Source organism: Cyclopterus lumpus, chromosome 24 (assembly GCF_009769545.1).
Source record: "Cyclopterus lumpus isolate fCycLum1 chromosome 24, fCycLum1.pri, whole genome shotgun sequence".
NCBI classification, from domain to species: Eukaryota; Metazoa; Chordata; class Actinopteri; order Perciformes; family Cyclopteridae; genus Cyclopterus; species Cyclopterus lumpus.
Window position 1 is genome coordinate 16,784,742 of NC_046989.1, and position 26,212 is coordinate 16,810,953.

The 26,212-nt window shown below is 46.7% G+C and overlaps 1 protein-coding gene across 1 annotated transcript in view; it reads right to left on the reverse strand.

The window, feature by feature from the left end:
* The window catches only part of epha7 (eph receptor A7), a 76,561-nt gene that overhangs the window by 17,488 nt on the left and 32,861 nt on the right, over positions 1-26,212 (reverse strand). The window contains 1 exon segment of the mRNA XM_034527774.1: positions 332-456. Within this exon segment, the coding sequence (XP_034383665.1) occupies positions 332-456 (125 nt within the window).

Consider the following 26,212-nt stretch of genomic DNA (forward strand, 5'->3'; position numbering starts at 1 on the left):
TGTGTGTGTGTGTGTGTGTGTGTGTGTGTGTGTGTGTGTGTGTGCGCTAACATGCGTATGGCTGTCGGGGGGGGTGGGGGGGTCTGTGAAGGACTGCGGCCTGATTAAAATCTTATGAGCATCTTCATTCATCATTGCAATTATGAGACAAAGAAGGCACTTGCGGGAACCTTGTGAATTCCACTCACGGCGGCGTCGCAGATTGAATGCAAAATGAAGAGTCGGCGGAAGTGAATGTGAAGTGGCCGAGAAATGGGATGGAGCACAAGGGGGGGGGGACAAGGAGACAGAAGGAGACAAGGACGCTAAATGAATGGACTGCGGAACTCACCTTTTCGTAGTACTTGATTTCGTACTCCGTGATGACTCCGTTGGGCTGCTGGGGCTCCTGCCACGACAGCTGGATGCTGCGCTGCTGCACTTTCTCCTTGATGACCTCGCTGACCTGGGACGGAGCTGTTGGGACAAGAACAGTTCAATGAGCGAGGTTCGACTGGTATTCACAGGGACGCGCTCTCCTAATGCTTAGGAAGAAGAGACGGCCGGCCAGCCAGTGGGGAAAAGTGGGGAGGATGTGGATCGAGTGATGGAAATTGCGTTGGATTAATTTTCAACATTTCCAGCGGGGAGCGAGGAGACGAGCTCGCTCTCCCCGATGACAGATCCATTGAGAAACCCTCCCAGAGTGTACCTGTAACCTTCCGACATCACTCTAATGCACACCGATTGTCTCTGGCTCTTGGCATGACTCATTTGAAGTGTCTGGCTGCCTGGATTAACTGCTGCCACATTTAGATTTGCTAAAGCCCTCTGAGGCAAATTTGTAATTTGTGATATTGGGCTATACAAAATAAACTGAATTGAATGTCAGCTGGGATAGGCTCCAGCGCCCCCGCGACCCTAATGAGGATAAGCGGTATTGAAAATGGATGGATGGATGGATGAATAAACAGTGCAATCACACGCACACCCACACGCACACACACACACACACGCACAGTTCCATCTTTTATTTGTCACGGTGAATGGGACACGTCATGCTCATGTTCAGGTTCAAGCTTGTATTTTTGGGTTTCCGCTAGAACCTGTTAACATGATTTCAAAAAACTTTTTCCCCTCTTTTGAATATGCCACTATTCACCCTCGGTCAAAAATGGGAGCCTGTCTCTTTAAAAACAAACTCAGCAAAGGTAGCCCTAAAAATAACATAACAAACTTCTGTTTCAAAATAAAAGCCCTCTCATGTCTCCCGGTGGACAGAGTCCCTTAATTTTTTTCCCAACAATTCCGAAATATTTGCAAGACATTTTGTTGTGGGAAATTCAGTGACTCGAGCTTTTTAAATGTGGCTTGTTATTTACAAATTAGCACACGCTTCTTAACTTATCTCTGTCTGAAATATAAATGATATTACAGTGAAATGAACTGAAACATTTGGGTAATTTATAACAGGAAAACTCTTATGTAGAAAGAAGAACCCAGGCTGAAACACAGTAATACTATATATAATACAGTATATATAATAAATATAATTTAGGGAACTCTTCAACCTTTGGTGTGCTAATCCGAACGACAGGAATACTGGAAGGCATGTCAGCAAATCAGGAAGGGATTTTTAAATAAAATGGTTGCCAGGAGGATTTTCTTTTGTAAAAAAAAAGAGGGTTTCCAAAGCGAAACCAACTTTTTCATAGTCCAGATTAGTTTTTCAATATATTGTTTCAGCATACGCAAACTTCTTCCTTGAATGTTCTTGAATGTACTTTTATTAGAAAGAGTCATACTTCCATGCACTGTGTCACAACTGCTCCTCGTTCTGCAGCTGTGGCTCTCGGCTTCCATCACCTTTTACATCATCACCCTCTTGGTTATAATCACCATCATTTTTACAGCACTTTTATTAAAGACCCCAGCGAGAGAGAAAAAAAAAAGATCAGGAAAGCTTTTTGGCTTACTAAACCTCACCCCAAGGAGATGATGCTTTTCACAAAAAAATACAAAAAAATAGTAATCTGCACTTTCAACAGCCTCAAAAATCCCTTCTGTAAACACACTGTGAAATCGTGATGACTCATGCTGCTCTCGGGGCAAAAACATATTAATTAACGTGTCTTAGCGAGTTTGAAAAGGCGTCCCGGGGACGACGTGGACTCTGAAGTGGGAGCCACTTGTCAGACGCTGTACTTTGATTTCTTCTTCTTTCTTTTTCTTTTTTTCCCGGGTCTCTCACGGATCAGGGACGTGCTTTTTAAAACGTGAGATGACGAAGCTACACCGAAGGAGATGTGAATTCTTGAATTACTAATTTGGATAGATTTGTTTTGGGAGCAATTTACAAAACGATGAAACAGAACAAGCTCATGTTTCCCCCACTGGCGTACCACACGGCCGGGAAGTACGTCTTCAAGCGTACAGTCTCAAGCGTGAACTCTGAACATCCAACGGGAGACAAAAGCCTCTTCCCCTGGAAGTGCCATGCTCAGTGACCTGGGCCTCTGATGGAGCCTGACCCCAGATTGTTTTAAGATGACCCTGCCACTAATGACTCCGGCTGGATTAAAACCTCATTAGTCCTCATCAGCATTCCTGACAGCAACGCCAACGATGGCAGACAACCAAGACCTTGTCAAAAAAAAAAAAAAAAACTAAACAAAACAAAACCATAAAAAAAAAGAAGAAAACTGCTGTTGTGACATGTTCCCTCGTAATCCGCCCAAAACACAGGAACAATGCATCCTTTCACTGCGCAGGGCGGACGGTCAAAGGGGACGATTGAGTTTTCCCTCGCCGAGTCACAACAAGCAGTTAGTGGAGCTTAACCTCATCCAGCCGCCGCCCCGCCCCCCCATCCAGACGGCGTCCTTGATATATAAAATCGTGTTTGAGGGGTTTAAGGGCACTAAATGATGCTTCTTGTCTGCGTCTACTGCTTTAATCTGACATTTGCTTTCATCCCTTGCAGACCGCTTCAGCCAGGATCTATATTTACTCTGTGAGGAACTCCTGGACTTGAGCAGTCGTTGAACAAATAAGACACATTTGGTTGCGTACTGGCCCAGTGGTCTGTTTTATAACCAAGCTGTGGGAATGCATTCATCTTTTTATAATTCTTCGTTCGGGACTGAATTCATTGCAACCTTCATATAAAAGCAGAACAAAGGAATCAAACTGCTGATTGAATGGCGTTTCGGGCTAAAGACGGCACAGCATGCAGCGTCGAAGACGAATCTCCTTCAGGACCATGTTACTACCATAGATATTGTATATCTTTTGTTATGCTTGGGGATTTGGTACTTCTTCTTTTTTCTATACTTCTCTCATAAAAATCAATCAATAAGAAAGAAAAATAGAGCTTTGGTGCTGTTTTCAAGGAGTAATGTACCAAACAAAACCCATCGATTCACCCCGAAGCCGCCGCTGATCCGATCCAAACCCAACTCTGCTTTAATCTGGACCGCTTCCACCACAAGACCAAACACACCGTGGACGTGTTTCCCGTTGCCGAGTCGCACACGTGTCTTTGGGCTTGTTTGGCCTAGAGCTGTTCAAAAAGATTACTCGGAATGGACACAAATCATTCTACAACGGTACAGAAACTATAAGCTAAAGGCTAATTGGACCCGGAAGTTGTAATTCCACCGTTCGATCACCGTGTCACATTTGCCTTAAAGCCCGGCTCTTTTAGAGCTTCACCCCCTTCACCCCCCCACTGGGCTCACCCCCGCCACTGGGGGGCAATGAGATCAGTTTCCACAGAGGCAATGAGATCAGTGAGCGGCATTAGCGGACACGGCAGCGTACCACGCGGGACTTAAAAGGGGCGATCATGATTTAAAAATAATAATCAGTTTCAGAATGGGGGGAAAAAAAGCGGTCACTCTCGATTCCTGGGGGGGGGGTCAGATTATATATCGATCAAACTACCGAGCCCAGCTTTTGAAATACCTGAGATATTTGAAGTATTCAAATGCCTCCTCAAGCGCCACACTTCCTACTTGATATCGTCTCAAACTACCAAACCCGGGACCAGATTTGGCTTTTTAGGTTCTATCCTACACTTCCCATGAAGCAACTCTGCCGTGTCTTTGGTCTCGAACTACATTTATTTGTATCTTTTATTTAATTTGTGCCATAACTATATCTAGTATATATATCGGTATAGTCTTACCATGCAATGCACCATTTGAGGTTGACGCAACTGCAATATTGTTGTGCTCGCAAAGTGCAATGATTGATACAATTGATTGGGACTTCGTATTGATCTTTTCTGCCTCCGACGTTGGCCTTTTTACTTCCTCAAATCAATGTTTTGAAAAGTCACACATGTGCAGATGAGTTATTTGTACCGTTGTGCTAATTGGCTTGAACAACTCGCCCATAATTAGAAGAGATGCAATCGTTTTCATCTCTGCCCCCCCCCCCCCCCCCCCCCCCCCCGTGTAAAAGGGGCGATCATGATTCTCGATTGGGGGGGGGGGGGGGGGGGGGGCAGTGAAGGCCAGATTTGAGCGTTAACTCGAAAGTAAAACCTGCTCCTCTCCCCCCCCACACTTCCCCACCTGTGGCTCACTCAGGTGGTCCATTAATGACAAACTGGATATGAAGGGGAGCGGAACCAGTCGGCCACTCACTCCGACTCTCAACATACCTGTGGGGTAAATTCTATAATTGTCATGCCGGTCTCAAAGAGACTGTTTGGGGGAAACGGCATTTATGCATTCATTTTGCAATATTAGAAAATGTGTCAGTGACCCTCAACACCTCCTCCTGTAAAGCTAACTGATCCAGAGGCCCCGCTCGCCACAGTGCTCTGCATCCGAGCGTCTTATGAATGCATTAGGCGCCGCGTTTTAATATCCTCCTCTTTCACTCAGCCGTGGCAATATTTTTTTGGGGGGGTGGGGGCACTGCGAGGCGAGGAGCAAGAAGCGGGGAGAGTAGTTCATTACACCAGCGCCCGCGTGCCTGCCTCGCGGACCGCACCGCCGCCATAAACTCATAGAATAATTAACCGCCGTTTCCAGGACGCCGCCGTGCATTCTTAACGCCGCCGGCACCGTCGCCGTTGAGTTTGGTGGCGTTTTAAAAAGGTCTTTAAACAGGTTTTTTGTTTGAAACGGGAGATTGCAATGTCTCCGAGAGAGAATTATTACAACCCACAAAGAAATAAAGCACGGCATCCTTTCTATTGAGACAGCGGCCATGGCACGTGTTTGACAAAGGTAAACGACTGCACTGAGAGTTGGATAAAAACTGGCTGTATAGTTCATGAAACTATGTACTGTATGTATAACTACTCAAAGTCCTGCTTTGCCAGCTGGCCCTGCTCTCCATCCCCTCCAAGTATTTCACACATTGACAGCCATTGCTGCCTTTAACATGCCGCATAGGTTCTATTCAGCTTCCTCCGTCACCACCGCAGAGCTGCGTATTTACAGTTCAGGGGAGTGTGCTTGTTAGACTGAAGACTTTTTTTGTTCAACACATCATCTCCAGCAGCCTGTGAAAAAGAAAAAGCCCGGCGACGGTTCGGTTTGGCTGACACTGACGAGGTATGACATAATCAAGATTACTTTCTACTCTGTGTTGTGACTCCCATAACCGGGCAGAACGAGACTGCTCTTAAATGTTGGCATCTTCGTGACGAACACAAGTAGTTCTCTTTTGATGGGGGATCGCAATACAAGAAGTTAAAAAGGTGAATGAAGTTAAAGAGTCGTAACGTTGACTCGCGAGAGACGGGTTCCAAAGGCGAAGCAGCAGAGGCCGAGATACGCCGATGTTTAGGCCCCAGCATGCGCCAAAAGATCCAGATATATTTTAGACATCCTGACTTTTAGTCCCTTGCATGGGATCCAGCTTCCTAAACGTCTGGCTCCTCCATTTCCCACAATGCCGCCGATAGTTCTGTGCACGGTAACGCGCAGTTACTCTCTGTAGATTGTAGCCTGAACTGAGATAACCCTTGATGACATCATCAGGGGGTCATTTCTTTCTCAGACATTCAAAAAAGACCTGACAAAGCTCCTCCAGAGCCACAGCCGACTGGCTAAGACTGCCAAGTGTACAATTGGCGGGATTACCCTTTAAGGTTAAAGCCGGGCAGTTTGGCTCACGGTTAAATGAAAACCACTTTAGCTGAAAATAAAAGAGGAAAAAAAAAAGAATACTTGCATGAGTTGAGAATCGTACGTGGGTCGCTGGATCTGAACGCTAATGTATCTGAGCAGTCAGCCCCCGCCACCCCGAGTCAAACTGCTGTCTGCTCCTCTCAATGTAATGCTCTCCTGGCAATTTGCATATCAAGACAGCCAGATCATTTCACCAAATTTCCTGTGACCCCCCCCCCCAAGCTGGTTTCTTACAGTTAAAATGCCTGTGTGTGGGTGTGCGGCGGTTTACTTGTGAACCCCCGTAGAAAGTGTGTGTGTGTGTGTGTGTGTGTGTGTGTGTGTGCCAATCTCCACCTGTCTTTTGGAGTTGCTCGGGACTGAAACTGGCCTGCAGCTTGGCTCTGAAGGCCACTCGTCCAGTTCACACCCAACAATGTATGGGTGTGACAAGCTTCTTCGCTTTTGAGGTTCGCGTGTCAGGCCGGCGGCCTGTAACATGTCACCTCCAAGCTTGGAGGTGACATGTGTATTTATTTCGTCTTTCTGGCCCACTAACTCTCTCTGCTCTCATGCCGGCGGTGGCTTTCAGAGAGAAAGGTCCCCGTGTCCCCTCACTTCTGAAAACCAAACCCTACACCCTTGTATATTACCCAATACGATCAATCCAATTCCTTTACAAGCTCAGCGTTCACAAAGATCACGTGGCTCCAGGCCAAAACAGCAGGTGAAGCTGCAGCGTGTCCTCCCATCAGCAGCTAATGGTACCATCTCTGGAACATTTGGATGGGCCCGACGATTCCTATTCACCGCCAACACTTCTGGAGGAGGCGCACGAAATACCCTTGAACCAAGTGCGTTTGAAAATAAGAGTTTTTAAAAAAAGAGGCCGGCAGAGGACGGGGGTGCTCGCTGCATAACAATGCCGGTTCGAGACGGGGGACACCTTTTGTGACCATGCGGGAGGGTCAAAGGCGGCTTCGTTTGAAAGCAATTAGCCGGGCCTGATATGAAGGAGGACCTGGGCTGGGTCTTTCATGTTCCATAGGGCTGACAGCTCCAGAGGTGATGGGATGATTATTAATACATTTCTGACGCTTTCACACACTGACGGCTCAACAGCCATCATGTTCCTCCTCATTATTTCCCAGTTCAAGGGCCCCTCTATCATATATATTCCCATCAATTATCTCGATCAACAGAGAGGTATCAGAATCCAATTGTCTTTGCCGAAGAAGCTGTATTATTTGATTTTTCTTAAGCGCGATAGTCAAAGCTCACTCAACGACGGCCGGCTGTGTTTGGCCAGAGAGTCAAACGCATTCGGTGTCAATGAGAATAGCATCTCCATGCTAATAGAATCTCTCCTTGAATCCTCCCCGCGCTCAAGCAAGTAAATGTTTCTCGGTGTGTGATTTGCTGAGTGCATCGCCCGCACCTAACAGCTTAAGTACAGCCCCGCGTGCTGCCGCCAAGCCGCGAGTCAGAGCCGCAGTGGAAGGTCAGTGGGGGGGGGGGATTACATTCATGCTACGCCGACATGCACACACGAGGCACACTGTGCATGATTGCCCCCACCGATGCCTCCTGACAGCGAGTTCATTTTACCGCGTGGTGGTCGCTCCACCCCCCCCCCCCTGTATAATATCAAAATGCTGGTGTAAACAGATGCAGAAATCATGGGTCAGCTTTGTTACATAATTGTCAAGCCAGCGTGGACCCCACTTACTGACGAGGCACTCAGCTTGTCCAAATTAGGGAGCAGGGCTGGCAGCCTATCATCAGCCACTCGGAGCACACTCCCTGATTTCCTGCAGTTAGAATCGGGGGGGTCTTCTATTTTTTCCCTCACGTAGGGCAAGAATAGAGTCATCTACACCATTGGTCGACATTTACATAATCATACCCCAGTAATGGTGAAATGATGGCCCGGTTCACACAGGGCACTGAAATGCATCATGGGGGGGGGGGGGGGTCCTTTCATAAGGGTTAGGGACATGTTGACACGCTTGTGTGACTGCACCAAAAATACACCGAAAAGTAGTCAGGGTCAGGTTTGCATTTTTCTTCCAGGTTTTCACAGAAAAAAAGACAACATTCAAGTCATTTCTGATTTACCACAGAATAAGATATATTTTCCTTTTTTTTTTAATTAAAAGATGGACAAATGTCGTTATTACATGTGTGACAACAACACCATCTGTTGGCTAATATTGGCCGATATATCAGCACCGGCGATTTAGTGATCAGCCTCCAATCATGAAACATTTACACAATATTCTTTTGGGAAAATATTGATCCATGTTGATAATTATTACCTTATCTATTATAATAATGCCCTATTTAGATTTGTATTCGAGACTTTTCCAAATGTTATCGAACCAAAGTCATCAAATGGTGATATGAATAAATATATGCATCGATTTTATAGCAGCAAAAGTGGCGACTTGTTCATAGTGTTTTGTAAGTAAAGGAAAAAAAGAAAATCTCAACTTATTGTAATCGTGTCATAAATACATCGTTAACATTTTCAAGCTCATTTCATCATTGCAGACCTATAATATAGCATAATTTTCTGCCTGATATACTGTATATAATAAAAGGATAGCTACCGAGCTACAGACAGGACAGCAAATTATCTCCCATGTGACAATAGAAATGTGCCAAGATTGCCCAAGATTGACTTTCTAAAAGGCAATGCTAGGGCCACCTCTCGTCCCGGAGAGATTTAATTAGAATCAACAGGCGGGGAGTCAAATTCAGAGGTGGAGAGGGACACACACAGAGAAGCCTCTCTCGCCCACCATCACCACATAAAGCATCAGCAGCAATCAGCTAAAGCGCATTTCAATAAATGCCAGGTGTGAGCAGTAACTTTCTCCTCAGTTAACCAGGGGTGGCGTTTCAGGAAGTCCTGATCAGCTGGACAGACGGGGAACGGCAATACTGACTCCACGGACGACGGCACGGAACATGAATTCAACGTGTGCCGCCGCGTGATGGTGCCACGACCTGTGCATTCACCACGCAGAATAAGCTGAGCCCCTTGGTTTTAAAGTCCTTAAGAAACGCGCGGGCCCAGTTGTTTGTAATAAGCCCCGCCCGCTAAATAAGAACATTTGTTGACTTATTCTAGCGATCATAATTACAGTGACAACACACAGCAGGCCCGGCGTGATGCGAGGGGCGGCCAGACGGAGCTTTTGAGGTGCGGGGCTCGTTTTTCAGGGAGGTTGCCGGTAATGAGTGGCGGGGGTTGACCGCCATTCCCGGGGAAAGAGCTCGGCGAGTTTGTAAATAAAACCTCAGTGGCGTTCGCAGACGAATCGTTTTCCCATCTGAACCCACTTAAATCGAGGGTAAACCCCCCCCCCCCCCCCCCCCCCCGGGTGAGCCGCCCGGCTGCATGACGCACGGGCCCCGATATCTTGACTCCTCATATCGCCCCGAGTTTATCCCGAGGTCGTCGGGAATCCATTGCCCAGACGGTCCTTGGTCCACGTCCCCCACCCCCTTGTTTTGATGGCGAGCTGTGTTATAATGATGCTATCGGCGCGTGGACCGTCGAGGAGAGAGTGCGCCGGGGAAACAAACACACCGGCACAGGCCAGATGAGAAATGAAAGCGCCGGCACTCGTTATAATGTACACGCTTTGGCGTTTGCTTATCCGCCGCCTCGCTGACCTTTTCTGCTGCGAGCAGCTGCGAGGCATGTCTTTCCAAATACGCGCCCGGGCTAAGCAGAGATATGCGTTTGCATACACAGTGGCTTTATCGTTTATCTTAATAAAACAAAGGCTGCGGAGTAGAAAAATAAAAGGAGCTGATTACGGCGAGATGCCGGGCCGTGGCTGTGGATATTTACAGGAGCTGCTAAGCAGCCGGCCGGCCTTCCCCACCCCTTAAATGTCAAAGCACAGCCTGAGGGGCCTCTCGCGCTCCAATCTGAAGCCCTGATTGGACATCTGAGCTCCGAGGGGATTGATAAGCGAGATAATTCCCGGAATGCAACTGTGCGGCGGACCGATGGCGCGCACCAGTCAGGATCCCGAGGCACGGCTATTATTCCCAAAGTTTCAAACCCCCCCATCGTCGCACTTATCTTCACACAGAGGCAGCTGCTCCCATTCCCTTATTATCGCCGAATAAATCTAATGTTTGGCATCCGGCATGGGAAATATTCAAATTTCAAATTAAAGCCGCCGCCGCTGCTTTGCGGAACGCCGGGACATACGATCGCTGAGGGCTGGCATCGTAAACATCCGTTTATTATCGAAATAGCTCTGTCGTCGGGACGCCTATGGTATTAATCAGCGCTCATATGCTCTTTAATCACAGTCTTGGACAGGCTCCGTGCCAAAGAAATCATATTCACGGACCCTCCAGCCTCCTAATTTTGCAAAGAGCGGCCGCGTCCAACACGCTGCTGATTGCCAACAGATCTAGGCCAGGCTGCAGCTCTCCGAGACGCCATGCGGCTAAATCAGATCAGGGCCCGAGGAGGCGGGTCCGACGAGCACTGGAAGTGACCCCCCCGCTGCTGCTGGACAGTTGTGCAAGGGGCCCGAATGTCTGACAACAGGTGGGGGGCCCTTTGCCCGATGAAGGGACGGCCAGGTTTGTTTATTCGAGCAACTCGGGGCTGGCGTTTGGGTGTTTCATTTCACGAGAAGGCATCTCACTCTAGAGGGATCGCCCTCGTGTCAACCGTGACAGTTTGAGGCGACGACCAAACAAATATGAATAAAAGCTGTGGAATCACACTGTGTAGTCATGCTTTGTTCAGACCTACAAACCATTATTGGGAAATCCGTGCTCTCCACTAGAACTTAAATTACAGCAGTAATAAAGCACAATTGCAACCACTGGTTCTTAAAAGTGTCTTAAACCTGCATTCTCTCAAATGGCCATCAGGGGGTTACAAAACAAGTCAGATTGTATAGAAGTCTATGAGAAAATGACTCTACTTCTCTCATGATTTATCCCCTCAGTAAACATGAGTCTCAATCCATCAATTAATTCAATACAGCATGATGGTCATGTAGTAAATTATGGTCAAATAGACCATAAAGCAGGGTTAGCTTTATGGCGTGGCTACCGTGTGATTGACAGGTCGCTACCACGGCGTTGTCCTGTCTGCGAGTCGTCCGTGTTTTTTGTTTTACAACTTTGAACCTTGAGCGGTGAATTTATTGTACGATTTTCAGCATTTGGTTGTACTTCTCTTGTAGTCGAGTAGTATTCCAGCATTAGAATGTGAGTTGGTCAACAATTGGTGGGAATGTGTTATTCACCTCAAAGGAACCTCTCGACAAAGACTCCTGATGCCATTGTGATCCCGATGTCTCTATTTAAAAAGGTATTCAAAATACCACAGGCACACGCTCTGACTTTTTACAAATTTGTTTTGGATGAATCTCACTCTGATCCAATAAATGTCTGCTTCAGAGCTCCCGACACCTAATTCCGTCCTGAGAAAAGAGAAAGTGGCGGGCGACCGGGGGAAGTGCGGAACTCATTCGACCGAGTCGACCGAGTGCATCTGCAGGAAAGAGCCGGAGCAAATGCACCTGGTGATGAGGGATAAGACTGGAACGCCCAGCCGACTCAGCAGCAGCAGCAGCAGCAGCCTATAATCAAGGGGACGACCTGATGCTGGCAGCCACGCTCATGATGACTACCCCCCCCCCGGGCCAGACACTTCAGACAGGCCTCCAGCATGCGGGAGAAAAAAAGAAGAAGAAGAAAAAAAAGAGAGATTGCACAAAAGCCTACTTAGTGGCTGACTGTAGTTTTGGGGGATTGGCCCTTTCTCCGTCTGCCATCAGCGCCGAGCCGTTCGATCACTCATCTGTCTGCTATGAGCTCACTTGATGTCTTCTTTATGCGCACACAAAGAGCAAATGACAGGACGTGAAGGGAACCAGACGGCAGCGCACCAGCGCTCCCGACTGGGCGCGTTCGACAAAAAAAAAACGGAAGAAGAAACACCCACGCACGCACACACACACGCACGCACACAGACGCACGCACGCACGCACGCACGCACGCACGCACGCGCACACACACGCCGCGCGCACGCACGCACGCCCGCACAGACACGCACGCGCGCACGCACGCCAAGCATACTTTTCCCGGAGGAACTGTTTCACGGGGACGACAGCTCGTGCGCGTTGATCCGTTCCATGATTGACCTCCGGAGCCGTGTCTTTTCCTCTTTATGTTCTGTTAACTTATGGAAGTGGCGAACTGATTGTGATTAATGGCCGCCACGCACAGGCAGAGACAAGCAGTGACTCCACCTCTGTGGGACATGTGTGGGGTTTCCCCCTCCCACCCCCCCAGAAAAAAAGAAACAGAAAAAGCGTTGGTTTGCCACAACTCGCTGCTCGTAACAATCGGCGTAGATCAAATTCATAACTATGATTTATTAGCCCGTGTCGCGGAGAAGCTGTTCTTGCGGTGCTAAGAAGCAGCGGAGTCTAACAAGAGCTGATCATTCTCAGACTCGGGGACAACGCGGCCTGCCCTCCAAAGCCTCGGAACGGGCTTTTTGGCTTTCTTTTTTTTTTTCAACCGAAACCGTCGCTGAGTGACTCGGCCGCTTGTGGAGGACAAAGCCAGCTCTCAGGTTGCCCCCCCCCTCCACCCCACCCCCACCCTGCTCTCTGTGCCCTACACAAAGCCACGCCGCTGTCCTTGTCCCGCCCCCCCCCCCCCCCCCCCCCCCCCCCCCCCCCCCCCCCTACCCCCCCCGCCCCCCCCCCCCCCCCCCCCCCCCCCCCCCCCCCCCCCCCCCCCCCCCCCCCCCCCCCCCCCCCCCCCCCCCCCCCCACCACCACCACCCTCCCTCACCCACTACCTCCAGTCAGCACTGGCCTTCAGGGTAAGTGACCGGCCGCAGTGACCGGGCACAGAGTCAGATTCGCTGCATGGAGAGAGACGTCCAGTAATGCTGTAACACCTGATCGACAGACAAAAGAGGGCAACCGCAGACAGCCACTTTCCCATTCTTTCCTGTTGGGGGCTTCAGGAATAACCAAATGTGACCTTTGACTGGGGACAGAGAGCGAGAGAATGACTCAGAACAAGCGCAGCAGCAGCATCTCCCACGTCATCGAGCCGAAGGGATAATCTTCCCTAAAGCATTTACATAACTAATGAATGTCCGTCGGCCCCAAATGACCACATTGTGGGGGTGTTTTTTAATAACTAAACTGCTCGTGGATCAGCCTGCGATTCCGATTCCGCTCCAAAGTGTGATTTGGGTTCCTCCCCCGGCGCGTGCTACACCCTTCCACCAAGCTTCACCAACATTTTTGGCAACAGTAGTTGTTTTGTTTTTTTTAACTCTTCTGACAAAACAGACAAACAAACCAACAAAGCGCACCCAAAATGCAACGTCCCCTTGGTGCTCGGAGAATGCCGGACCTAGAGCCACGGCCATTGGATCCCAAAGGAAAGGTTCCTTGACCAAACAATAACCAAACTGAAAAACATCACCTCCTTGGCAGGCGTTATAATGGGGAGAAAAAGAAAAGTACTGGATGGATTTCTTTTTCTTCTTTTTTTTTGGGAAATCTTTTTTTCAGTGGCAATTTGAGCCATCAGAAGGGTAGGTATCCAATCACGGAGGAGACGGAGGTACCAGATTGTCCACAGCCGCAAAGGAAGACCACAATCCCCCGCAGCCACGAGACTATTCCACTCATGGTGGTGACTTTGCCCTTTTTTGATGCCCTCTCCACCTGTGCATTAAAACCCACAGCTGACGGCAACAAGCTCACACCGCCTCTCAATCAAAAGACCGGGGAATGTACTTACACTCACTGCACGGCGGAGATAAAGCAACACGCACACACACACACAAAAAAATGATATATTCACAGCTTGGCAGAGCATCTGCAGCATGGCATTTCCCTTGAAAGCTTATGTTTACATTCATAATTCTCAGCAGAGATGTTTATTTAGAGGAAGAAAACGAAGAAAAAAACACCTGCAGCTTATTTGACCATTTTAGTTATTTTCAGTGAGGAAAAAAAAAAGAGAAAAAAAACCTGTCAAGACTTTCACACTGTGTGTGTGTGTGTGTGTGTGTGTGTGTGTGTGTGTCGTGTGACAAAGCCTCCTTCTTCAACAGTCTGAGAGCTGGCTCACTATCATTCTAATGATGTCATTATTGCGAGATAATTAGCCTTGAAAATGTATCTCGGGAAACAATCTCATAGCTTTCTACTTTCCCCCATTCCAGCAGAAATGTCTCTGTTTCGCTGCCAACCATATATTGGACCTCAATAATGACTCCTTTGCTCTCTTTCGGCTGGTTACAGGAATTTACCTCACAATATCCGCCGTGATCACTTCGCCTTAGTGCGGGTAATATGAATAACGGGCGCTCTAATGAGATGTCAGAGACCATCAGCGAAGACGGAACGGCGGCGATATCGAGAAGGACTTCAAAAAGACGTGAGCAACAGAATACGGCTCAAGGTGGCACCTCGTGGCATTAAGCCATCCGGAAAAAAAAAGGATTTTTGTGTTGGTTATTTGTTGTAACGGCTCCATTAGCTGGAGAATGTCTTTTCATTTGGTGGCTTTGTGGCGAGCTTATGGAGGGCGGCTTTAAAACGACCGAAGCAGGGAACGGTCGGCGGTAAAAGAAGAAAAAGAGAACAAAACCGCGGGCTGAGCACAGAAACCTGAGGAAAGTGCTGCACCTCCTTGAAGTCTGATTACAGTTTGCAGATTGGCCAGACAAAAAGAAGGCAAAAAACCTTTTATTTTATATTTCTAGGGCTTTCTATTTCATTTCAGAGGGGAAGAAAAGTGGTTATTTACGGAGAAGAAATACTATATATATATATATATATATATATATAAAAGCAAAGCGCTCCGGCCTAACACAACTCCCATTAGTCACGCGGGGACAAAAAACTAAACAAAGCTGAAGTCTGAATTGCCTTAATCCTTCATTATTAAACTCAAGATTCATATCTATATAACGAGCCAGTGTGGATTCAGGCTCAGAAAGCAGCAGGGGGGGGGTGGGGGGGGGGGGGGGGGGCTGTGGCTGTGGCTGTTTGTCATGCAGATTTGCTGACGGGGAGAGGACCCCCGGCGGCGGGGAGCACTAACACACACATCCGCGTGATGGAGGGAGGTTTAGGGTTATGACTCTGTGGAGGTGTCACTCCGCCTCCGCGGCATTTACAAGCTGATGAGAGAATTGAATTTGTATCGGATGCATCGCGCGTTCGAGAAGTTCTGATTTTTTTATTTATTTTATGTTATTTTTGCACAAAGTTCCTCAGGCACGGTACCTGCTAAATATAATGTAAAACATTGTATGTAACACTTACATATATATATATATATATATATATATATATATATATATATATTAAAAAATATATATATATATACTGTACATATTCTTGCCACAGGGCAATAAACGGTCATAATTAATCTTCTGAGGATAATTCTAAGTGCTAAACCTGATGAAATGGTGAAAGCTTCCCGTCTTCTGGTCCATTCTCTCCACCGTCCTCAAGCATCAAAACACAGACTTGTTTGCACATTGAGAATTTAGATTCCTATTTAAGCATTTTTTTTTTTTTTTTAAAACACCAAACCCTTTCCCAAAACACAGCTAACTTCCATCTTAACATTAAGCCATGACATAATTTGACAGCTATACCTTAGTTGCAATTTGCGGGAAGAAAAAAAAGTTTTGAAAAGTTGAGTCTCGAAAAAGGACGAGACGCAAAATGATGTCAACGTTTTTTTCCCGCGAGCTAATGGCTGCGAGTGTACACGGATGGTTCCGCTCCTCATAAAGTCCAAACAGAGGAGCAGCGCATGTGAAATTGGGCAAAGCGGCTTAAAGTTGCCGGCTGGCAAATTGAGAGGCGAAGCCCGACATCCTGATCAAGGTGTCGCGTCATCGTCTGCCTCTGTGTATTGGATTCGCCGCTACTGTAATTGGTGATCTCTGTCTGATAGGGACTTAGCTGGGCAACCGTTTGTTTTTCAGTGGGGGGCTGTGGGGGCTGTGGGGAGGGTGAGCTTCACCCAAAACTCATCCCAATTACCCTCCGAGGGAACAATGACTGACAGCGGCTTTTGCCTCTTTGTGTCAGACGTCCGGCGTGTTTGCCGAGCGTCGCCCCGATCCACTTTGTCACCAGTTAATTGGAGCGCGGCGAGCCATTCGAATGCAAATGCCAGACATGTTCACACAATTTAAAGCGAGCTCTACCTCCGGTTATTATGAGGTGAGAAAATAACACAGGGAAAAAAAAAAAAAAAAAAAAAGGGTGATGGCAGTCCGGGGGCGAAGTCTCCTCCTCTCCTGCAGCACACCATGCATATGCTGTCAGTGGGAGTGTGTAAGGGGGGGGCACTGACTTTACAGTTACACTGAATTCATCCCTGCGTTATCAACTGAGATTTAATTCCATCCGGGCAGCCGATGATGTTATCTTTAATATGTGTGAGATGACAAGCCCGTGCAGCTGAAAAAGCATCCAGTCGGTGCATTGAGGCGCCGACTCTCGCAAGCCGGGTGTAATTTAATTTCGTATAAAACAAAACCAAATGACGTTGTGACATTAATAAGTGATTATCTAGTGTTTTTACTAAAAAAAAAACTGCTTGAAAGCACAGGGAGGGGGACGGGAAGAGGTCTCCCGCAGGCTTTTAAAAAAAAAAAAAAAAAGATTCCGTCTCTCATCAAGACGTCTACTGCCAGAATGCACCTTGAACACATTGCGACATACTTTTTGGCGGCACACGGCGGCGATTTCGCCAGCGCTTTGGGGAGATGATTTGGGAGGAATTTACTAATTTAATTAGCTCGGTCTCTGAGGACACGGGCTCTTCCAACTTTCATTTTCGACGTAATCTTTCTTCGGAGGATACATTTCGGCACACGGTTCTCACAGAAGAGCAGCGCCACACGACAGAGTAGACGGCGGCTGCTCGTTTCCAGGAAGTGGAAGAAAATCGATCGGTAAAAATAACACACAGCAAAAATATAATCAACTTTTTGGAGGCAAATGACCATTTGCTAAGCGCCGCCGCGGCAAAGCAAACTGGCTAATCGTAGTGCAACATCTCTGCTTCTTAGAGTCATAGGCATAGTTACGTAGCACATCTACGCTCCGCTAGATAGTGTTTCTTCAGGGAGTGCAGTTAGTGACAGTGTGGGCTCCATGGTAACTCAAGCTTGACGAGCAGCGGGGAGCGGGCCTTAACGAAGGGTCAATTCTGGGGTCATAATTTGGAGCGTTTTTTTTTCCTGTAAAGCTGAAGTTCTGTTTTTTTCTTCCTCCATTCATTGTTCAAGAGAACATCTACCAGTGGATCTTTTAATTATTCCTAAAAACATGCTTTCTTTTTCCCAGAATCACTCGCATGTCGGCGGTTGCTCTTCGGGTAACGGATCTATTTCCAGCTAAAACACGGTGGCCTTCCGGCATTTTGTCTACGTTCTCTTACGTTACGAGGTTAAATGGGCAATCATTTGCACCCCAGCAGGATTTCGCCAGCGCTTCGGGTCAGACCGGAACACTTTCCACCAACTCTTTGTCCCGGCTTTCCAAGGATGCGGCGGAATGAGCAGAGAGGGCGGCCGGGTGAAGGAGATCATCGGATACAAAAGGGATTCTTGGCCGTGTTACCCTGTCACAGCATCACCTCAGGCCCCCACTAACTTCCCCGAGCCCAGATGTGAAGGCCATCTGCTCCACAGCCAGCCCCAACGTCCCTTTCGGATCCTCGGCCGCCGTAATCTTTTTACCGTTGTTTTATACCGAATGATTAAAAGCAGCCTGCCAGATGGCTGTCATTCGCCCGCTCTGCTTTGATAACAAAAAAGGTATTTTATTCCGGTGAGCCCTGGTTTTAAAGCAGAAGCCGTACAGCTGAGGAAGCTAGCAGGTGTGCAGGGTCTCGGTAAGGCCCTGAAAGAATTTGAGGCGACAGCTTTTGAGGGTCAAAAGGTTGTCCGTAATTGCCAGCGGCCTCGTTTGAGTGGAGGCAAACGGACTTTCGGAATCTTTTTTTTTTCTTCTTCTTTTTTTTCCTCTTCCTCTCCCTCCCTCCCTTCCTTTCTCCAAAGCCAAAGTGGTCTGCCACAAACTCATTATGATTTCCAAGTGTGATGATCTGAATAAAAGGGGAGGGGGGAGGGGAGGGGGTGAAGCAGGGGGTTGAAGACATAATTAGTTTTCCTCACTGCAGGAGACAGTATGCTGATGAGACAATGAAAGACGGGGAAAAAAGTCGAGCTGTCAATCTCCCTCGATTCTTTTCATCTCACAAAGCACCAGTGAGCAACGCTGACAGACAACGCCCCACCCACTCCCAAAAAGGAAAAATAGTAATCCCCACACACCCTGCAGCCGCAACGCAAACCATAAACCATTCGGAGAGGGAAGACGAACCGAACACTTTTAAAAAGAGGACGCTCTCTGGCAAACACGTAATCCAGGTCACGCGCTGGAAAAACGAGTAATGAAAGTTCGACACCGCAGATAAATCCAACACTGTTACGGAAAGGCCCCCCCCCCGCCCCCCTGACCTTCAGGAATGTTTGGAAAGCCCATCTTACGAGCGCACGGCGCACACGGTATGAAGAATGGCACTCGTTAATCAAGCAACCTACTCCTACTTACGGGCACTCGAAATCTGCTTTTAAAAGGGTACTCCTTTTTAAGAGAGCCCATGATTGATCACATGTACGCTGCTCGGGACTAATCGCATGGAAGGATGTAACCTGCGTTGCATTCCCGATTGATATATTGTTCTTTTAAAAGCCGCTGGAATAGAAATTATTTAAGGGGACGTCGTGTAGTCTTCTTCAGGTTAATTTGGGGTTTCTACCTTTCATGTTGTAAAGAAAACACGATACTATCTGTCTGAATGTATGCGTGTTCACCAAGAGGCCACTTGAGGGAGGGGATCGCCACCCACGAATAGCGTGTGCGTGTGTGTGTGTGTGTGTGTGTGTGTGTGTGCGTGCGTGTGCGTGTGTGCTATGAAATGTTCCTTCTCCAGCTAACATGCTAACACAAGCTCAGCTACAAACAATCCCTCTGCACCACCGGACAGAATACCATTGCCTACGGGAAACAACAATCAAAGTTTAGCTATTGACCTGGGATTGCTTGTGTCTGTGTGTGTGTGTGTGTGTGTGTGTGCGTGTGTTTTCCAGTAGGGGGAATTCACTGCTATTGGGCACCTACGGCGTGCAACCCTGCTTGGCTTTTATTACCCTTGGAAGTCCTTTTAACTCCTTCGGCAGGAAATGAAACACTCGAATGGCTCTACTGCAAAGTGCCGGAGCCATTTGCAGCCAGCGGCGTGACATTCCAGAGCATGTGTCCCATATAAAGAGAGGCTCTGGGAGTCACAGGTGCATGCTGACAGGGTGTGTGCATGTGTGTGTGTGGTATGTATATATATATATATATGTGTGTGTCTGTGTGTTTGATTGAATGTATATGTGAGCAGAGAGGGAGTGCGAGTGGATGAAGAGAGAGAGAGAAGGAGAGAAAGTATTTCGGTGTTTACCGAGGCCTTACAGTCACCCGTGGGCAGTAAGCCGGAGAGCGGCTGCATTCCAGAGCCAAAGCCAGCTGCCTTCACTGACCGGTCAACGCTGGAGAACACACGGGGCAACTTTAAATATGGACGCTGAAGTGCACTTTACAGCCGAGGACTTCTCAGGGAGAGAAGCAAGGATGCTGATTTTGAGATACGGTGTCTTGTATTTCTGGTTTAGTTTGCTGAAATAAGTCACCGTGAGCTCAGCTGTTGCTTTAATGTCGATAAACAATAATTATCGTCCATCCTGAGAAGTTTCCTTTTCCAACTGAATGCATTTTGTTTTGGTATTGGTATTAGTATCAGTATTAGGGCCAAGTCAAAATGTTGAGATTAAAGTAATAAATTCCAGCCTGTGTGTTAATGCTACTGTAGTTTGATTTAGATTTAGTGTATTCCCAAAACTTGGGACTTTATTCTTGATTGGGACTATATTTTCAAAATGTTTACATTAGCGTGAGGGTTAACATGTTTGCCTACTCCTTATGCCTGGAATACTGAAAGTTTGACTTTATTCTTAACAATATGACATTTTTTACTTTGATCTTGGAAATGCCAAAAATAAAAAAATACACAATTTAAAAAAAAAAATCCGTATGCCTGGCCATAATGCTCTTCCATAGTTGCGCAATGCCAAAAATGAAAGAAAAAAAAACGTTGACAGCCTCATCTACTGGCTTCCGACCTCCTTTATTATTATTATAATTATCAGAATTTTGATGAAAAATAAAATGGTATGATTACAAAAAAAGCACTTCCTCGCGCTGCTAAATATGTACGCGCTGGTTGCGGCTCTTTTGTTCTCGGGTTATTTGTCCCACGGTTCATCTGCCGCACCGACTCCTTAATTAGTGGCAACTCACCGAGAGACATTAATACGTGTCCAACAAACCTGAGATGGAATACATTAGAGTTCCATTTTGTCGACAGTGACATTTCTCATCAACTACCCCTCAGGTCGGTAATTTCACTGAGCGAACGCTCAGCGCTCGTGATCCGTCACCCTGACGGTGGCCCTGAGACCGTGGCCCTGAGACCGTGGCCCTGAGACCGGGGCCCTGAGACCGTGGCCCTGAGACGGCCCCCTCAGTCTGGTGTTTCGGATTGGCCCGCGCCCGGGAAATACGGTCCGATTCAGACGGACACCTGGTTATGTGTGTGCCTGTTGCTAAAATATTTGCCAATGTTTTTTAACATTTTGGTCCAGTTTCTGTGATGTGTCCGAGACATGCATTTCTGCCACCTACGCTATGTAACACATGGAGTATATTCTGCTCAAAGCTATTCAAAATCCATCAGCAGCCACAAATGTACATTCCAATAACCTCTATTGTACTATTGGGGCGTCACATGTTAAAGGATCACATATGTACCTCAGAAACTGGACTAATATAACCAAAACTACCCTCGTGGATTTGTTCTGACTCGGGTCAACCCCGGGTGAATAGCCAAAGAAAAAAAAAAAACTAACGTGCATCACCATGGAACTTCTTAGTTGAGTACATATATTAAAGCAATTAAGTTGTTTGTTGTTTTTAACATTGGAATCTTTCTGAAAGTTTAAATATGCTGAAGGATGCTAATTAGCATACATTTCCAGAGGCAGAAATCTGAACATTGTACAAAGCCAGGTTACAAATTGTAAAAAAAAAAAATTGACACTTAAGCAGCAACAATATGTCTGTATCACTCCATTAATCAGAAATACTCTCGACAGTCATAAAAATCAAATGTTCACATGTGAACGTGTGCGTGTCCCGTCAAACATTTCCAAACAAGCTTTCTGCTTCTTGCTCTTGCGGATATATTGTTTACACCAGGGTTGAAGATATCGGGGGGAAAATGCGCAAACGCAAATTTAATATCACCACCAAAATGTTGATAAGTGCAACAATGATGGGGAAACTTGTTTAGTGGCCAACTTCTGCCAAAAAAATATATATATACATTTTTAAAATGACTTGTCAAATGTCTCTGCTGATAACTGCGAGCAGCTGACGTCTGTGAAAGGAAAATAAGTAATTCCAGAAAGGTGAGGGTCTGACTGAAAAGCTGAGTTTCTGTGGGGAAAGTAAACCTCAATATCTTCTGTTGCCTCGCAGAGGTCTGAATAATTAAAGCTGTGTCTTGTGTCTGCTCCGGGAGGGGGGGGGGCAGCCCATAGGACGAAGCTGAATGTGAATCAGTGCTCTCTTTTTAAACTTCCACATATTCCCAACTGGGGCCAAAACATCAGAATGTTGCAACTTTTCAGACAGCTTTCAGAATGAAATAATATCGCTCGCTGACAAATGTACCGCATTAATAACACGGCATCCACAGAGACAGAGCTTCTGTGGGTATAGACCAAAATGAGAAAGAGTCAAAGGAAAACCTCTTCCCATTCCTTTAACTTAGAGGAAGATGGTGGTTGCAGAACCACCTGTTATACAGGTACAAAGAAACAATGAGGATATTTATGTGTGTGTGTGTGTGTCCGAACTGCACGTCTTCAATCTAACGACACTTTTTGCTGATGTCTTGGTTTTCCTTTGTTCCACAAACTGGATGCTGACTCCCATTTTTTATTTTTTTTATTCTCTGTAATATCTACGTCTCTGTGATCCCTGCAAAAGCTCTAGAAGTACTATATATTATATTGCTGAGATGTGAAAAGAGATTTCTATAGCTGATTGTTTTTGATTGTTTTTGAAAAATACAAATAAACCAGTATCTGCAGCAAAGACAGCACCTGCACGTGCGGGTCTGTTCATACCACATTGTAAATGTCCTCACATGTACAGAAGTGTGGTCAGGACATGGTCAGAACCTCAAGCCTTGTGACTACAGGGAGGCCGAAAGGTATATGTTGAGGTTCCCTTGTATCTTTATGTAGAAAGTTCTAGATGAAACCCTTGGAATATAAAAAGGTTCATGGTGGGACCCCCTGTGTGGGTTTAGATGAAGCCCTTGGGATATGAAAGGGCTCTTGGAGAACCTCATGGGTGGTTTAGATTAAACCCTTGGGATACGAAATGCCTTTTGGTGGAACCCCTTGGGTCAGTTTAGATGAAACCCTTGGAACCCATGTCTCCGTAAAAACACCCGTCCACCACGGGGCAAATAACCATTAGTTTTCGCACAACGTTACGGGTCTCTCCGATGGTCTTTGCTCTCCCGGCTTCTTTTTTTTTTGCTCCGCTTCTTTTTTTTAATACTCAAACATCTCCGCGTCTAATTTGGGTGGCGTAATAATCGCGCGACACAACGAATCGATAATGCAATTCGTCGCCAACTATTTTAATAATCGATTTTAATCGATTTTATCGATTCGTTGTTGCAGCCCTAGATCTGGGTAAAACCTCCACAGAAGGTTCTGGGTGGAACCTTTCACAGATTGTTCTAGGCACATCCCGTAATGTTCCCAATAGGAACCTTTTTTATAAAAGCTTGTCCTCTGGGGACAAGCGGGGGAACCGTATCTGGATCTAGTTAGTACCTTTTTATCTCAAAGAGTGCATTAATCATTTTTAGTGGCTGATTAATCCACTCTGTGTTCTGTTTCCAGCAGCAGGACGGTGCATGTGTGACTGAGTCCAAACAAACAGCACTGTACGTGTGTGTGTGTGTGTGTGTACCCTGTTTCAACCAGTGCAATTGATGTTTTCAATCATTTTTAGACAACAATGGAGCTCTGAGGCACAGAGGAATAAGATAGATCAAGCTGTGAAACACCCACGGTACTTGTTAGTCATTGAGACACACTCATTGTTGGTTTGAATCTTGTCACGCACATTTTGTTGGCGAGAAGAAAAGCTCCTGCTGAATAACAACACGAGATATCTGCCGCCATCAGCCCCCTAAACCGGCGCTGGGTGCGACGCCTATTCTTGACTACAGCGCCGCACGGATGTGTCCTCTCCAAGGCGGCCACACAGCTCTGACAGGCTGCCTGCACAGAAAGAAAGGACTGTCCAATGAATGCGATAGGGACCGAGTGAAGGGGAAAGAGGCAACGCCAGCTTCAATGAGGGAGGGCCCGTTCAAGCATGGCGGATTCTAGGGGGGGGGGGGGGGGGGGGGGATTTAGGGAGCTCGTCTGCCAGCAATAAAAGGCTGAAACAGGATACTTGGTGAGATTAATTACCCAGATAGGCCACGATAATGCCATTTAAATGGGAAAGTAATTAAAGTGCACCTTCCATGAAAATTATTCATTGCTGACGGATTGGGTGACAGACAAATCAGGAGGCATTTACAGAAAAGCTACAGGTTAAGTGCTCCGAGCTGCTGCTCTGAGACCACCACAGTTTTTATTGCAGCTGTTGAATCTCGCCGCTTTGCCCGGCTCTCATCAAATTAACCGCGAGCATGTGGAGCATTGGGGGGGGACCGGGGGGGGGGGGGAAGAGAATGGGCTCCCAGGTAACGTAAAAACCGGGGACAAATGCTACAAAGGAGGATCCGCTTAACTAGAAAATGACACTGGCTGGCAGCGGTCAGAGGGGACTGCTCAGAATCAATCAATCCCTCTGTTTAAGGCCACCGTGGCAGATTAGAACACAAAAAGTGATAAATCAATGGCCTTATTGTTCCCCGAGTGTTACTTTCACAAATGCACTGACCAAGATCCATTTAGTGATGATTAGGTGTCAATAACGTGGCCATATAGATTACCACCGGGGAGTGTCGATTTGCACCCGCCCAACATGTATTATTCACACACATCATTGCTCCTCTCTTATAGTGGTTAAGTAATTGATAAGTAATTATCGAATCATAGGCAAGAAACTACATGTATATCGCTACATCTTGTCCTCTGAACGGAATGCATTGCTCCTCACGCAGAGCAAGGGCACGGAGGACTTTCCGATCAAAGTAAAAACCCTTCGCTCACATTCTTGTGTGCGCCCCCCCCCCCCCCCTCCCCCTGCATTCAGAGATTGTACTAAAGAGAATAGCCCGTTGTTCTCCTTCAATGTTTAATTAGGTCTGAACTTGAGGGGACTGCCGTGTAACATCGTCTGGCATTCATTCGCAGTGTTGCACAAACAAATGTAGCGAAAGGACGTTGGGAGAAAGAAACAGAAGAGATAGCGGTGTTCCTCTACAGCCCTGTTGTCGCGAGACAAAAATAAATAACACGAATAACACTAGCACACACTAACATCTGGCTTTTCTATTCAGTGGGAAAGGTTACAATCAGAATTCATTCCCGGGGACAAACGGCTCCGCAGCAGTCGCAGGTGTTTATCGGCTCCAGCTCCGATTCAGAGGGATGGAAAGCATGGATGTGAGCTGGGGTGAATGTGTAATAAATGAAATTCAAAGGGGATTTGGGACAATTGGAATCACTTATACAAAAAAAAGTACAAAACAAGCAATTAATATGCTCTCGTGAAAAGCCACAAGACAGAAAACCACAGGCTTCATTTCAACCAATGAAACACAATCCATCAGAACCGTCTCTGAAAGTCTTTCTACTGTTCCAATAATCACCAACTCTCTCCGGTCGGAGTATTTAAAAGAGAGACTGAAAAATGAACAGATGTATGAAAGAAGTAGCCAACGTAACATGTGCATAACCCCCTTTACCAAACGTGGCACACCAGGTAGAGGAATCTATCACCTATTTTTTGGAAAAAATATACGTGCTAATTCTGGTGGGAAAAGGATGTAATTATGAAAAAGGGATCCGACACAAAGCCTGATTTAAAGTGAACATGCCATGGTCATTTTCAGTTTCAGACTATTTACAGGCGTTCCAATACCAATATTCTCATACAATGTAATATGCCCCAATATGTAGTTTGTCAAATGCAGTATTCCAAAGAAATATTACTGCATCCAGGTTGCATTTTGCAGTATTCCAGCCGGCATGCTTTTTTCCTGGCTACTCGGACCCATAATCAATGGTCTGTGGAGCAGCTCCGCACTTCACACTTCATGACGTCACACACTTGACTTTTCAGGTGTGAGAGTTACTAATATTCGTGGATGTCTGCGACCATGGGAATAACATGGACGGATTATGAAAAATGGACCACAGTTCCCCTTTTTAAATCGCTCTAAGGCTTCAGTAAAAACAAAAGTGAGAGATCACAAGACGCCTCCTGTGTGGTAGGTGCAACAAATATGAGAGGGTTTCACACCGAGACGGGTCCAAATTATGGGAAAAGGCATGTCTTTATCTTATCCAAGTGTGTTTTTGGAAATGACGATCCGGGCCTTCTGAGTCTAGTCTAGATAATCCATTGGCTGTGTCACACCCACTGTTTTTCTGCTGTGACTCACCTGCCGAGCCTGTGGATCCATCAGAGCACAGCTCAACTATCGTACAAGTTGCTATCTGAGCATAACAGGCTTTGTGCTGCTGGCTAACACGAGCAGTCAACATTAAAATCAATTTCCACAAGCTCTTCCTTTCACCCATTATATTGTTTATACCTCTTGCTGATCGCAACCCCATTTCATTGGTTGTGTAAACACACGCACACACACACACACACACACAC